A 15,187-nucleotide genomic window follows, 5' to 3' on the forward strand; every position below is an offset into this window, starting at 1 on the left:
CTTTGCCGTAGAAGTGACCGCACTGTCTTATGCAGTTGCTGTCAGGAGTGCTGCCCTGCTTCACTGGCCAGCTGTTAGCCAAGATTGTACTTTACCCTCAGAGAAACAGTACTGTCCTGTTGCCCAGAGAATTCATGGGGCTGCTGTCTGAGGTCAGTCCCATGCCTTGACCTAGAGGCCAGTGACTGCTGTGTTCTACCAATCCTATTTCTTGTTGGCAGGACATTTGAAAAAAAAAAATAGTGAGGATACACAGTTCTCTGCTATCTCAGAACATATTCAAAAAGAGAGTGGGCATTTTACTGAGCTGAATGGAAAGGACCCAGCCAGTGGGGCTTTGTTTTTAGGAAGGACTTGTTCTTTGCTTTGGAGCTTTGGAAGAGAACTTGTGCTTTGCTGAGGAGCTGGGTGGTCTCACAGCCACTGCCAGTACAGTGGTGGTGTGGTTTAACCCCAGCTGGCAGCTAAACGTGCAGCTGGCTCGCTCGCTCCCCGTTTGACCCCTGCAGAGGGATGGGGAAGAGGTTCAGGAAAAAGGTAAAATTGTGGGTTTGAATAAGAACAACTTAATAATTAAAATACAATAACAATTGTAGTGAGAAGGAGAGGGAGGAATAAAATCCAAAAGGGAAAAAAACCCCAGTGATGGACAATATAGTTGCTCACCACCCGCTGACTGATGCACAGCCAGTCCCCAAGCAGCGATCAGCAGGCCCTGACCAACTCCCCTGAGTTTATATGCTGAGTATGACATCCCATGGTATGGAATATCCCTTTGGCTAGTTTGGGTCAGCTATCCTGGCTGTTCCCCTTCCCAATTTCTTATGCCCCTCCAGCCCTCTCGCTGGCAGGGCCTGAGAAAGTGAAAAGTCCTTGACTTAGTATAAACATTACTTAGCAATAACAAAAACCATCACTGTGTTATCAACGTTATTCTCATACTAAATCCAAAACACAGCACTGCCCCAGCTACTGAGCAGAAAATTTATTCTATTTGAGCTGAAACCAGGACAAGTGTGAAAAGGACAGTTGCCCCCAAAACTGAGAGCCCAGGGGCTGAATTTGTGACCAGAAAACAGTTTGCTGCTTACAGGTCGTCTTCAGCTCTGTAGCTTTAAGCATTTGCCCCTGTTAGTTCCTGTGTGGACCCTCTCACTTGTACCTTCTCTCCCCCCCCACTGTAAATGACTCATTTTGGGGTTCAGGGAGAGGTTTCCCCCAGCCATGAATGCTGTGCGAGATATTTCCCCTGTCTGTTGTGCAGAGGCAGCATTTGTGTGCGTTTGGGGCTATTTGTAGTAGCTGCAAAGATGCATTTTGTGTATCGCCATATGAAATTACATGGGCAAATAATCTAGTCCTAAACAGCCTTGCAGCAAATTCATAAACTTTTACCCAAATTCACCCTAAAATTCCTGTTTCTTAGGAAGTGCCCTGAAGCCCTGTTCCCCAGTGACCTCTAATGGCTGTGTCTGCAGGTAGCAAAAGCAAATCTCGAGGGCCTTTATGTTTCAGGCTGGAGTGACCAGGAATGTGGCTTTCAGCTAACTTGCCTCAATCTGGTGCAGTCATTTGCGAAAGAAAGGGTTTGGGGAGGTTACTGGGTGAAAAGGGATGATGTATTTGACAGGTATTGTTTTGGTTCTGCCTTTTTGCAAGGCACAGTTCAGAGCATGCCTGAATTGTGACCAGTGAAATGGATTCTTTCCCACAGTTAAATTGTTGTTCCTTTCCCTGATACATGTGTCCTGCAACGTGGCCCTCTTAAATTTTTGCAGAGACCAAATTTGCTTTGCAAATGCACTGAAATTGCTGACAAAGGGCAAATCAGATACTGAAGGGAAATCCGTTGTTCCTGCTGAATGCTCAAATATCAGAGTAGCTGTCACTGCTGTGAACTTCACTTCTTGTCTTCAAGTGGTAAAACTAAGCCTGGTGCCAAAATGCAATGCCTGCTGGCACGAGCTGACAGCCTGAAATGGCTCCTCTGGTATTACAGGGCTGGGTGGAGGGGAGAAGACAGGATTACGGCAGATTTCTCCTCCTCTTCCTCAGTTGTATCAGCTGCGAATTTTCTCTTTTTAACCGGCTTCCTTTGTTTTGTGCACAGGCTGATGCAGATAGCTTTTATATGGCATGCAACGGCCGGCAGTTCAACTCTATAGAGGAGGATGTTTGCCAGCTGGTGTATGTAGAAAGGGCTGAAGTCTTCAAATCAGAAGATGTAAGCTTGATTTGTTTTGTTTTCCCTGTATTTCAGAGAATTCTAACAGGATTATTTGGACTGGGCAGAACACCACAAGAACTGCTTAACTGCATCGATCCAAACCCCATTTCCCATTTCAGTGCTACTTGGAACAATTTGGTGACTTAAGGGGCTTCGTGCCTCGCCACTGTGCATCTCTGGCCTCGCCACTGTGCATCTCAGACCTAAGCCTGCCATGGGTCATATGTCTAGCAAATCTAGAAAACAGAATGGGGATGGTTGCAGATGCAGCAGCTGGAGGGAGCCGGTGCTCTGAAGAGGATCCTGGCTGTGATCTGTTGAATGTCGTGGATCCTTGTTTTTCAATAAATTTGTAACCACTGTGTAGACTCACATGGTTACTTTGTAGTTTTTGTACCCTAGTGCCAGGGGTAATGGGAGAGAACTTTGACTTTTTGTGATGTGGGTACTTAATTTATGGTGATTGGAAGGTGCTGAGCACTTTGTCTCTGCTTGTTCTTTTGAAGGGGGCCAGCCTGCCTGTGATGGATCTGACAGAGCTCCCAAAGTGCACGGTGTGCCTGGAGAGGATGGATGAGTCTGTGAACGGGATCCTTACCACGCTCTGTAACCACAGCTTTCATAGCCAGTGTCTGCAGCGGTGGGAGGACACCACGTAAGAGGCTTTTCTTTATTTCCACATCTAAAAATCTGTTTTGAGTGTGGTGGTTATGTGCTGACAAGACTGGTTCTGCTCATTGGAGGGTAGGGGAAGGAATTACTGCAAGTTCTAATGCTCTTTTTCTTTTTCTTATTAAGGGACTCCCAGAGAGAAATCTCCCCACCAAAAGTAATTGAACAGTGTTTCCCATGGGCCTCACTGCCAAGGCAGGCAGGGAGTTGTAGAGTAATGCTGGTTATTTTAAAATATTGTAGGATAAAAATACTGGGGTAAACAGCATTGGGTGCACACAGAGCCCTGTTTCGTTCGGTCTTTCGTGTCTGTCTGGTCATTTGTTTCCTCAGCATAGCTGAGGCTGCACTGTAGGCAGATCTGCACATCTGGCTGCTGGAGCTTAGGAGTCCTTTTGGGAGCTCTGCAGTCTTGCTGCCTTATTTAGGTGCTGGGAGAGGATGAAGAAGAGCTGGGCAAGAGCAGCTGTGCAGGGGGACACGACTGGAAAGGGAGACAGAAGGGAGATGGGATGGAACGATGACAAGATCACTCAGTAAATTGGGAAGGGGAGGCAGCTGCCCTAGACAGGCTATATTATTCAAGGTGGGTATGGGCTGAGTGATGGGAGGCCGTGTCACTGGCTCTGGGAGACCCTCTGTGGCACTGGGCAGGGCTGGGGATGGGACCTGGGTCTGTCCTTAAAGCAGCTGAACTTTTTGCTACTGCTAACTCTTTCCTGTTCTTGCTATTACAATTCTCCACATCCCTGTAGATGAGGATTTTGATGTGTCCAAGCTACCTGACTGTGGGGGTGCAGCTGGCACCCAGGTGCTGCTGTCACTTGTGCATATTTGCATTCCTCTGGACACTATTTGCTGTTTCACTGCACGTCAGGCAGCCGTAGATACTGCAGCTGCCGATCCTCACTGTGTTTTCTTCTCTGTCACTAGTACCCCTGATTGCCTGATTCTCTGATGGAGTGTGAGGAAGCTTTTAGTCCTCTGTATATCATTTGTAAGCCAAAGTAACAGAACCTCAGTAAGATTAATCAGATTTGTACCTATTCAAGTTTATGGGCTGCTTTGCTCCATAAATCAAAACCAGTTTAAATTTGAAGCAGTGGAGCTTAGCCAGTGTAGGAGCAAGATCCAAAATAGCACTTAAATCTCTAATATACAATTTAAGCAGAACTTAGCTCCCAGTCTAGAAGAACGAAGAAAGAAAATCTGTGCCCACTTTGCTTAGGTGCCACGGAGGCTGTAAGTACCTGAATTTGTATAGAAAGCTGACTGCAGTCCAATTGTCTCCTCCCTTGAGTGTTTCTGTAGCTTATCCAGCAGGTAATAAAAAATACATCAACAGTTCTGGCAACAGCAGTTACCCTGCTCCCTCGCCGAGCTTCTAGCGCTTGGGGTCTGGACAAAGGTTCCATCTGATCTTGGGTCTTCTGTCTTTCTGGCAGTGGTATAGTTTCAAAAGAAATGATAGCGGGGTGCCTGCTACTGAATCTTTTAGGGTACGGTTATGGGATGTTCCTCCTGGAAGGGCTGAAACCGAATCCGTTGGGTTGGGGTGAAATTGAAGCATCTCCTTAGGGTATTAAGGTATGTTTGCCGAGTGTGAGTACCTGCCTCTGTGACTTGGCTGGCCTCAGCAGTGTGTAGTTACCGCATCCTTCCACAACAGTGTGTAGCTGCTGCATAAACCCTGCATGTAATGGAGAACTGAAGATATCAGCTGGCAGCAGTCCGGAGGAGCAATATTTCGAGATGTGTAACACATCTATACAAGCGCTTCTTGCGATGTTTATGACTGAGGCAGGGAAGTGTTTCTTGAGCTTGGTCATGGCTTTTTTGCTTACCAGCAGAGGCTGACGTCGCTGGCAGCCCCGCTGATGCTCTTGGTTGCAGATGTTCTCTACACTCAAACTGCAGCAAAACCAGATCAAGCTGAGGCTGTGAAATGGCTTCGGAAGAACGGTTCTTTGTCCTTCTGTCATTTACTGGCTTAAAAACAGTAGCCTTGTGTGGAATGGAGGCAAATTTGTGTGGGGTAAATGTGAACTGAGAGAAGCGTGCATATAGGGAGCGTCCCACTGCATAAAGCGTTTACTTTGAGCTCTCTGGCTCTCTTTAATTACTGTAATATTAAGATGGAGCTGCTTGTGTCTCATCATGATGCTTATTGCCCTCTAGGTGTCCTGTCTGCAGATACTGCCAAACACCTGAGCCGGTGGAAGAGAACAAGTGTTTTGAGTGTGGAGTTCAAGAAGTAAGTAGGTGGGTGGATGGTGAGTGAGATCTAGACTAGATCTGACTGCACAGCTGCTCTAGTTGCTTTTGGGGTTAATTCTGTGGCTGCTTTTGGGCTGATTTTGCCAGTCAGTGGTGTATCTGCTTTCCTTATGAGTTGGAATCAGTACTGGGAAGGGATCTTAACTCCCAGATTTCCTGTTCTGACAGATCTTTCTGATTCTTAAAAAAAAAAATATTAGCATACAAGAGGAGGCTCTGGGGAGACTTTAAAGCAGCCTTTCAATACTTAAAGGGTGCTTATAAGGCAGGTGGGACTTTTTAGTAGAGCCTGTAGTGATAGGGTAAAGGGTAGTGGTTTTAAACTAAAAGAGTGTGGATTTAGATTAGATATAAGGAAGAAATTCTTTACTGTGAGGTTGGTGGGACACTGGCACAGGTTGTCCAGCACAGCTGTGGGTGCCCCATCCCTGGCAGTGCCCAAGGCCAGGCTGGATGGGGCTGGGAGCAACCTGAGCTGGTGGAAGGTGTCCCTGCCCGTGGCAGGGGACTGGTACTGGATGGTCTTTAAGGTCCCTTCCAACCCAAACCATTGTAGGATTCTATATAACCTGATCAGAGTGTGTGTGATAACATGAATATGATAGCAGGCAGCTAAACTAACACTGAATTTCGTGGTCCCTTCTAGTCTCTGCCCTTCAGAGCTTGCTTTTGTGTGGTCCTGCTGAGGTGCTTCATTCATTAGTCAAGACCATTCTTCCATCCATGCTTGTGGTAATCTGTCAACATGCCCAGCACCTGCAGGCTTGTAATTGGCTCAAATGAGCAGGTACCTCCTTCTCTTTCGCCTTCCAGCTGAGAAAGGATTCAAAGCAGGAGGGGGCAAAGTAAACACTGTTTGCTTTTTAAGGAAGTGACTGGATGTACACAGCATCAGCAGGCCATCAGGGTCAGACCACACTTTCTCAGAGCACCAACACCACCACTTGACAGCGTTGTATACACAGAGCTTTCTTATTCTGTTGACAGAACCTTTGGATCTGTTTAATATGTGGACATATAGGCTGTGGCCGGTACGTGAGTCGACACGCTTACAAACACTTTGAGGAGACCCAGCACACCTACGCAATGCAGTTGACCAACCACAGAGTCTGGGATTATGCTGGAGGTAAGCGCTCTGTCTTCCCTTGTAGGATGACCTTGTTTGTAAAACGGCTTTTGGGACCCTTTGGTAAGAGTACTTGTGGTAGAGTTTGCTTGGAGATTAAAGGTTTGCATCTGTACTAATACCTGGTCTTTTGGGAACATCCATCTCCTCTCTAATAGCAGTTTTTGTGGGTCTGTAGCAGATGGAGAAGGGAAAACATGATTCTGTAATGAACCAGGGCGGTCCTGTAGTCTCTGCAGAATTTGTTTGTTACTCCCATTCCATCAGTTTGCCCTGAGGTATGGGAATGGGCTGTTGTAATAAATATCCTGCAAGGTGTCTGTGCGACGTCTGCTAAATAACAAATACATCTGATGTTGGCTTTCTGCCTTGCTAATATGCTGTTGCAGCAGTCTGCATGGTTAATTGTGCTGCATAACTGGTGTCAACCTGGGTGTTCTTAAGCTAAAACTCCCTGTGGTTGAATTTTCTTCCTTCAGATAACTACGTCCATCGACTGGTTGCAAGTAAAACTGATGGGAAGATAGTTCAGTATGAGTGCGAGGGAGATATGTGTCAGGAAGAGAAAATTGACGCCTTACAATTAGAGGTAAATATTTTGGCTTGTTGGACTCTGCATTGTGCTGCTGTGTGGAAGTGTTTCAAATCCAGATATGACAACAGGACAATTACATCAGCTTATGCAGCAGACCAGCTCCCTGCATGTAGGCAGTCATCTTCAGGCAGAAGCAGGATGTTTTTACTGCTCTTTCTTTTCTTTTTTTTTTTTTTTTCTTCCATAATAACTCTTCTTGGCTCTGCAGAGCCAATGCAGCTAAGTGTAAGCTGGCTGCAGTTTTGTCCTGTGTTTGCTGGTAGGTTGAAGATGAGCTGGTTACACTGTGATGAACACTCAGGTCACTGGAGAATGAAATGGGTCTGAATGCCCAGACTCGCTCACTAAACCCTTCCTGGTAGATCCGTGACTTGGCTTAAGAGCCAGGATGTGTATGGAACTGTCAATTTGAGTAGCTTGGCTTGTAAATTGAACAAGTATGTAGGAATCTGTAGCTGTGTGCTTACCTTGGCTGTCAAAGAAAGCAGACAGGCTCGTCTGATACCAGCCCTGTTCTGCGTCCTTCTCTTGATCTGTTTTTTGTGAGGTTTTTGTTGTTTCGTTTTTGTTTTTACTGGTTGGGCAGCTTCTCCTATCCTAACTAGAAGGGTAAAGCAGAGAAACTCAAAATTACTGCTCCACTGAGCAGATATACTGCAGCATGATTTCAGCCGCAATAGGCACAAGGGTATCTGAGGAGGAACAGCCCACAGAGACCAAACTTTGTAAGCTTGTTGCTCAAATAAATATTTGTTTTCTTTTCCATGAATTTTCTGAGCAATGCTTAGATGCTAAACCAGCTATTTTAAACCCTTTTTTCTGGCAGGTTGGTGCTTAAAGTATGCAAGACCTCTCTATCTAGCTTACAAGATCTGAGTATTTGTAGCAAGAATGGATTTGGCAGTGTGTTCAAGGCTTTTTGCACATGTTTATTTCTGTATCAAATGCCTAATTTGGTGCTTATTAGCCTGATGATAAGAAATGATGGTGTTTTCCCATCTTCTTTGCACACGACTCATGTGCAAAACCAGAAGGGAAAAGATGGGATGTAAGGCATATATCCTTGTTCAGGTGCCAAAATAACATTGGAATGGGCTATGCTTGTAGGAGAACAATAGTTGTGAGTGGTTATATGCAGCTGAGGGTGTTTTCCCAGAGATGTTCTGACAGCAAAGCTAGATGTGTGCATTTACCCTGGGTTTGGGCTCTGAATGGGGAACTCTGCAACGCAGCCTTTGGGACCTCAGACATTTGTGACTGAGACGGCTGATGCTTCATTTCCTGTGGAGTGTAAAAGTTGTAGAGGCTTTTTGCTACTACAATTAAAAATGTCTCCTCTTGAAAAAGTTCTTGACGTGACACTGGGTATGGCTTGGCAGAACTCATGCTTGATCCTTGCTGTTGTGCTCTGAAGGCTTTCCTTGATTTCAAAGAATCAAGTGATTTGATTTTGAAATCAAATTGGTGAAACACACCTGCTGGATCTGCAGTTTGCATGTATGTTCAGAATGTCCTGTATGATCAATTTCATCTGATTAAATTGATTTGTATATCGAAGCCCTTTGGGCTTCTTAATCAGCATAGCCACCCTTATGCAAAAGCTGACTGTTCTGTGTGTATCTTCTGTGTTTGTAGTACTCATATTTGCTAACGAGCCAGCTGGAATCGCAGCGAATCTATTGGGAAAACAAGATTGTCCGAATAGAAAAGGATACAGCTGAAGAGGTGAGCTCTGCTCTGGGAATGTGCGAAACGGCTGAAACCAGCCCCTGGACACTGCTCAGTTTGATGGGAGATGCCACTGTTGGGTCTCTTGGGCAGCCTGAGCGTTGCATGACGTGGCCTCGCATAGCCTGTTCCACTACCAGCTGAGAAAATTGGCTTCAAGACGTATCCCTTATCTCGATGCTCAGATCTAGCAATTTGCCGCTCAGCGGTGCGGAAGTAGGTAGATTGCCACCTAGATTGAGGGTTGATTTAAATGTGCTGCTCAGGAAACTGCAGCAGTGGGGAAAACAAGTCTGCGCTGCTGCAGGATCCCTGCTTGCCCATGTCATCCGTCTCACGCTGACGTGTATCTCTAGGGAAGGTTAGTGTAGCATAGACAATATGACTTTAATGTGCTTGGCTGCAGAAAGTGGAAGCTGTCTTTCTGCTCCAAATGCATATTGATTTGCCCTTTCTTTTTGATCCCCTATTTCTCCTCATCACCCTTTGGGAAAAGTTCAGAGTCTCCTCCTATAAAGCATCCTGTAGGCAGGACTGCTTCAAAATGTCATGAGCAGAAATCCAGTGAGAATATTTGAATGCTTTTCACTCCACGTAGATCCTTTCAACTAGGTTTAAAGTGAGTCAGGATTTAGGGTTGAGTCCTTAACTGAACTGCCTACATGACTTCTAATTAACCATTTAGTATCTGCAGTTAAGTAGTATTGTAAACGTAGAAATTAGAACTATTGAAATAGTGGTTGACCTTGCTCTAAAGAACAGTCCCAGAAATCTTATGGAGGACCCTATAAAAGGAAAAGGTATAGCAAAACTCATCTTGTATGTGACCAGGAAACATGATCCACAAAGCAACCTCAAAGTGAAATGGCTACGATATATGCCCCAAATGTGGTTTCATGTTTAAAGATCCTTACAGTCTTATTCATGTCACTTGCTCCATGTAAGTCTTGTCTGGATCAGTGCCACTATGCAGTGTATTCCACTATCGGTGCTCAGGCTGTTTCCCCAAATTAACCATCAGCTGCATAAACATTCAGTGATTAAGGCCGGAAGGCTTAAAACCGGCTCTGCATTGACTCTGGCATCAGCAAAGGCACCATGTGTGCTGACACTGATATTTATCCAAATTTCTCCTCCAGGAAAGCATTTTTCCTTTAAATTCCTGCCTTCACTACATGCAAGCACGCTTTTGATACTAATATAGGGGAAACAAGTTATTTCTGTCCATAAATTTCCTGTAAGTCTTACATTAGAGGTTTCAACATGTTCTGTGCAGTGCCTAGAGAATGAAAGCTCAGTTTTCTTCAGCAGTAGCTGTCTTGAGTTGTGAAGTAGAGAGGAAGAGGAAGCCAATGTATGTGTGTTTCTGTTTGTGTTTTGCATGAGTAAGATATTTGTGTCAGTAGGTCACTGCCTTATGACAGCAAGCTGCTGAGTCAGTGCTGAGCAAAGTAGCATGTTAATTTTCAGACTTTTACCATACTTATTTGAGGTTTAGTTTAAAATAAGCAAAAGCCTGGCATTGTAAAACCTGAAGATGGAAATTTAAGTCTGCTGACAGATACAAAAACATCTGAGAGAATGGCTAAATGAATGCTTAACTGCAGTCAATAAGAAGTTAAGGATCCGATGCGGCTTTTGTTTGAATGGGGTGCCTGGCACAGATTTGCAGCCTGAGTTGCTGTTCTGTGTGAGCAGCTTCCATGGCAACATGGTTCCTTGTAGGGGTACCGCAAAGTGTAATGCAGAGGGTCTTCATCACAATTAAGCCTTTTCTTGACTCAAAATTGTTGCTTGCCTTGATATAGCAATTGGTCGAAGTCTGGAAAACACTCCAGAAAATTGAATGTCATAATGAAAGTGCAGAGGACTTTGATCTGCTTGAAATGCCCGTGTGTTTGTTTTTACAGATTAACAACATGAAGACCAAATTTAAAGAAACCATTGAGAAGTGTGACAGTCTGGAACAGAGGCTGAATGACTTGCTCAAAGAAAAGCAGTTTGTCGAAAGGAAGTGGGTACCGCTGCCAGGTTTAGTTCCATGCAGCCATTAAAACTCTGTACACTGACATCCAAAACAACAACAACAACAAAAAAATGTCTTGCTATTCCTGGGCAATTCCGAGCTATTTAAACTGGTATACTGAGAACACAGCTTATTTTAAAAAAGCTCTCGTTTCTGTAGGTGTTCACAAATTGAAATTGCCTGTTAGATGGAACACAGCTTTTGGGCTCTTGGCTCTTTTTACATGGCCTGCACGTTTAGCATTCAGTAATCCTTCCTCTGCCTGCTCAGAAGTAGACGCCGGTCTGTTTTGCAATCGGCGGATACATCCAAAGAGAAGAAAGGCAGCTCAGTAGAGGCATCTCACCCAGCACAGAGAAAAATGTAGATCTGAGGAAGTGTTTAGAGGAAAGATGTGAAGCACAGGGACCATGTGGATCAGCGTGGTCCAGCTCCTGAGGTGGGACTGCGTGCTCTGCTCCTCCTGTGCTCTATTCCTCCTAGCCCACTGGGCCCCTGTCGCTGCTGCCTCTGCAGCAGCTGGAGCAGGGAACCCAAGCTAGTGAGCAGTGATTCACGCAGCTCACCTTGCTGAGTGGAAAGGAGTCTGTGCATGATGCCAGCAAACTTTCAGGGCAAAAGCACCGAGCTGTTAGGAGCAGGGAAGGTAAATGATATTCTTGTGGGAGTATCTTGCTCCTGAGCGAAGTGGTATTTTCAGGGTCTTGTACTCAGAGTGTGGTGGGAGCCAGCATCTGGGAGTCCCTGACTGCCTTTAGTGCTCTCAGGACCCCATGTAATGTCTGTGCCCTTTCTGGCACCTATTATGTAAGTCGCAGATGTGTGTTCAAGGTGACGGTCGCGTGCTCCCAAACACACCCTGTCTGTTGCCTGCGCTGTTGGCATTTGGTACAAGATGGGATTGCCTAACTTGCAAGAGAAGGGATTCTCCTGGGTTATGCGGGCAGAGGGACAAAGGAAGGGATTCTGCTTCACGAGATCCTATTCCATATGCAGGCAAACAGGTGCTAGCAAGCCTTAAGCTGAGTAGAAAATCCTGAGAGGATTTCAAGAGTCCTTTTGTGTTGCCTCCCCATGCCCATCTTTTGCCAGAAAACCAAATTCCGGGTGGTCTTGGTGGGGCTGGGGGTCAGTTGCCTGAAGGGATTGGAAATAAAAAGGGTGTGGTGGGGTTTGATCTTGGTATGGTGCGCTGCTTTCCTGACTTGTGCTTCTGTTTGTAAGGTGTTCTCAGCTGAATAACAAAGTGGCCAAGCTTTCCAATGAGCTCAAGGAGGAGCAAGAACTGAATAAGTGTTTGAGAGCTAATCAAGCCTTGCTTCAGAACAAACTAAAGGAAGAGGAGAGAGTGTTAAAGGAAACCTGCGAACAAAAGGACCTGCAGATCTCTGAGATTCAGGAGCAGTTGCGGGATGTCATGTTCTACTTAGAGACGCAACAGAAAATCAATCACCTCCCAGCTGAGACCCGACAGGAGATTCAGGAAGGACAGATCAACATTGCGGTGGCATCTTCTGCCAGCTCCTCCACAGGGAGCACGGGCAAACCCTCTTCCAGGAGAGGCCGTGGAAAGAGGGGCAAATGAAAATCAGAATGCTCTGCTCATACTGAAACTGGCCATGTGGGTGGTAGGCCAGGCTCACCTCTCGGTACTCCGGCTGGGAACGCCCAGTTCACTAAAGCTCAGCTAGAAATTGTCTTCAGAGCTGCTCATAAAACTGGCTGCCAGTCAGTGGAGGTGTCTGTGGTATTTAAAAGCATTTCACTGCACTATTTAGCTTTTTTTTTTTTTTTTTTTTTTTGTTAAGGCAGATCTTAATGACCATTTTGCCTTCCTACCTTTTCAAGGCCCCTCCTATCATGCGTTTGACTTTCTTGGAGAGTGTACTGTTTTGGGATGAGTGGGTGTGTACGTGTTTAACATCACATTCCCTCTGGGGATGCTGTAGAGTAGGCTAGGCCCAGTGTGTAAGGCTTCTCCAGTTCTTCTCCTGGATTAAAAGTATTTGCAATTAAAAAAATATTTTATTTAATAAACAGTGTAAATTAGATTATATACATCTCCTTTTAGTATGTTCAGTCCTGATGCTGCAGAACTGCTAGGGCAGGAGTAGAACTGTGGTTTGGAAATAAAAAGGAGTGAGGTGTGGAAAATAAACCATCTTAGTGGTGTAAGAAACTGAACGAGTCTTAAAGGCTTGTGTTCTAGGATATTAAATGCTTTAAGGGACTTTGCTACTATCTCTTTCTTCATTTTACAGATGGCCTTTGAAAGGCCAATGCTGCTGCGTTTGGGGCAGAAAGCATGAAGGTTTTATATTCTGGATGCTGTTTAATGTGGTTATTTTACAGGCATTTCTACAAATTAAATAGAGCTGTTTTTGCAAACACTGGTACATGTTAGATATTAACAGCTGCCAGAATGTTCCGATCCTGCCAGAGCAGGGCGCATGCGCGTTCCCACCATCGGCTATACTAGGGGTAAGTTGGTGTAAGCTCCAGTGCTGCTTTTCTCCAAACAAGGTGAGGAGAGTGAGTAATGCTGTATTTTTTACAAACTCTCTTCCTACCTGCCTGCCCCCAGCCTTTGCTGCAGCGGGGCCAGGCATGCTGCCCTGCCACCGGACCCTCGCTGCTCGATGCAGCAGCTGTTTCCAGTTTCTGTGGTCATTTGGTGCTGCCCATTCTGCTCTGAAACATGGCACTGGCCAAAATCTCCGTTGGCAAAACCTAGGTTATTTGCCCCACAGGTAAACAGGTCCTGTAAAGGAAATTTGTGGACAAATCTTGGGTGGCTGGTTTCGGTTTTTTTCGGTTGATTTTCACTTAGAATATGTACCAGACTTGACGCTCTGGGGTGGGAAGAGTTTTACCTTGGCTAGAGAAGTGACTGTCCTGGTTGCTGCGTTGTGCTCAGCCATCTGAGTGTTCAAAAGCTGATCCTTTATTAAAAAGGGCTGGGAGAGTCCCGCCATTGTTCTTTTCAGACCGTAGCATGATCCGTTTCCGTTGTTCACATGGCAGAAACAGCCGTGATCTTAGTTTGTTACACTGAAAATGCAGCTCTGACTTACCAGCTCCAAACTGGAACAAAGAAATAAACAGCTAGTCCTTTATTGCTAGAAGTTGTTCTTTTTGGCCAGTTGAAAGGAATGAGTTAGAATAAACTGAATGCCTCAGAAGGCGAGTTGTTATAATCTGCTTCCTGACTTTATGGACTGGAAGCGTTGAACTTCCTGACTGAAATACAGGGCACTTGTGAGTGCACTCGTTGCATCCACTGCTTGGGTTTGGAGATCTGCCCCGATCATCTGGAACTTCTACCTTTTCTAACTTTGTAGCATGAATGTACACTAACTCTTTTGTAGTGTGTGGATTGTACAACCAGGCCTCTGCCTCCTGTAAATTATTCTAAGGACCTAGAGATGTACAACACAGCTTGCTCTCCTATAGAAACTATTTTATTTAAGATATATTTTTACACCATCTAAGATCCTCTGACCTTTTGCTGAAAGCTTGCTTTGTGTAGAACACTAAGATGCTGTACTGTATCTTGGAATTCATTTTCAAAAAATGTGATTGAAAATTAAAACAGCGTGCAGTATTTTTGTTTGTGTATTCAACTGGAAGCAGAGGGAAGAGATGGCAGGGAGAAAGACAAAACATGCAACTATTCTTTTTGAAGTCTACTTTTTAACTCGAAGGCAAATCTGTCCAAACGAGCTCTTTGTCATGTCTGGGTTGGGGGGAAGTTTGGTTCAGCTGAGCTGATCTAAGCAGATAAGGCAGGGTAATTATCTCTAGCTCAGGAGAAGGGGGCAGCTCATGCAGAAAAAGCAAGGACTGTGGAATACTTTTGCATTAAACTAAATTACCCGCAGTCCTTGAGTGCCCTCCAGCCTTTCCTAAAATCATCCCAGGTGACGAGGCAACCTACGGTGACTATCTGGGTATTTACTTACTGCCACATTCACCCCGGCTCCTGCTGGCTGAGGTTGAGGGCACCCTCCCTTGGGAAGCTTCCCCACCGCAGGACCATGGTCTATCTGGCCACAGGGCAGAAGCAGCGCTGATGTGGCTCAAACCTGCTCGTGGTGAAGGGAAAAGTCCCAGCAAAGGCTGGTCCGTGACTCTTCCTTACCCATCAAACGGATGCTCGAGTGCCTAGAAAAAGCCGTGGCACTCAGACCTCTCCAGCCTGCGGTCAAGTTTTGACATCTGGAAGTGGAACAACAGGTCAGCTTTGTGGCTGATGACTCACTATCGCCACAGTAGAAGGTTGCAGAAGCATCAAACTTCCCCCAAGCACTGGACAGCTGAGATTCGCCAAGCTTCTGCTATGATTAAAAACCTTAAAATAGACTTTTTTTTTTTTTAAAACATGAAAGAAATGCGCATTTGCCTCCGATGAACAGCAAAGGGCTTTTACTGTCCGTGCTGGTGCTGTGTCGGGTGGCTGGAGCAGTATTAAAGAGAGCTCTAGGGCAAAGCCTGCCTTGGCACTTGCCACCTGAGTGACATGGCAGTCACGGCAAG

At 45.4% G+C, this 15,187-nt stretch overlaps 1 protein-coding gene across 1 annotated transcript in view; it reads left to right on the top strand.

Annotated features, from left to right (window-relative positions):
* BRAP (BRCA1 associated protein) overlaps nucleotides 1–14,255 on the top strand; it is a 16,809-nt gene extending 2,554 nt beyond the window's left edge. Inside the window, exons 5-12 of the mRNA XM_055796919.1 lie at nucleotides 2,111–2,224; nucleotides 2,734–2,882; nucleotides 5,078–5,153; nucleotides 6,164–6,302; nucleotides 6,782–6,891; nucleotides 8,533–8,622; nucleotides 10,536–10,639; nucleotides 11,876–14,255. Coding sequence (XP_055652894.1) covers nucleotides 2,111–2,224; nucleotides 2,734–2,882; nucleotides 5,078–5,153; nucleotides 6,164–6,302; nucleotides 6,782–6,891; nucleotides 8,533–8,622; nucleotides 10,536–10,639; nucleotides 11,876–12,236 — 1,143 coding nt within the window. The 3' untranslated portion in view covers nucleotides 12,237–14,255. The remainder of the gene's footprint in view (nucleotides 1–2,110; nucleotides 2,225–2,733; nucleotides 2,883–5,077; nucleotides 5,154–6,163; nucleotides 6,303–6,781; nucleotides 6,892–8,532; nucleotides 8,623–10,535; nucleotides 10,640–11,875) is intronic.
* Nucleotides 14,256–15,187: the final 932 nt, after the last annotated feature.

The sequence above is a fragment of the Falco peregrinus genome, chromosome 2, assembly GCF_023634155.1.
Source record: "Falco peregrinus isolate bFalPer1 chromosome 2, bFalPer1.pri, whole genome shotgun sequence".
Taxonomy (NCBI): Eukaryota; Metazoa; Chordata; class Aves; order Falconiformes; family Falconidae; genus Falco; species Falco peregrinus.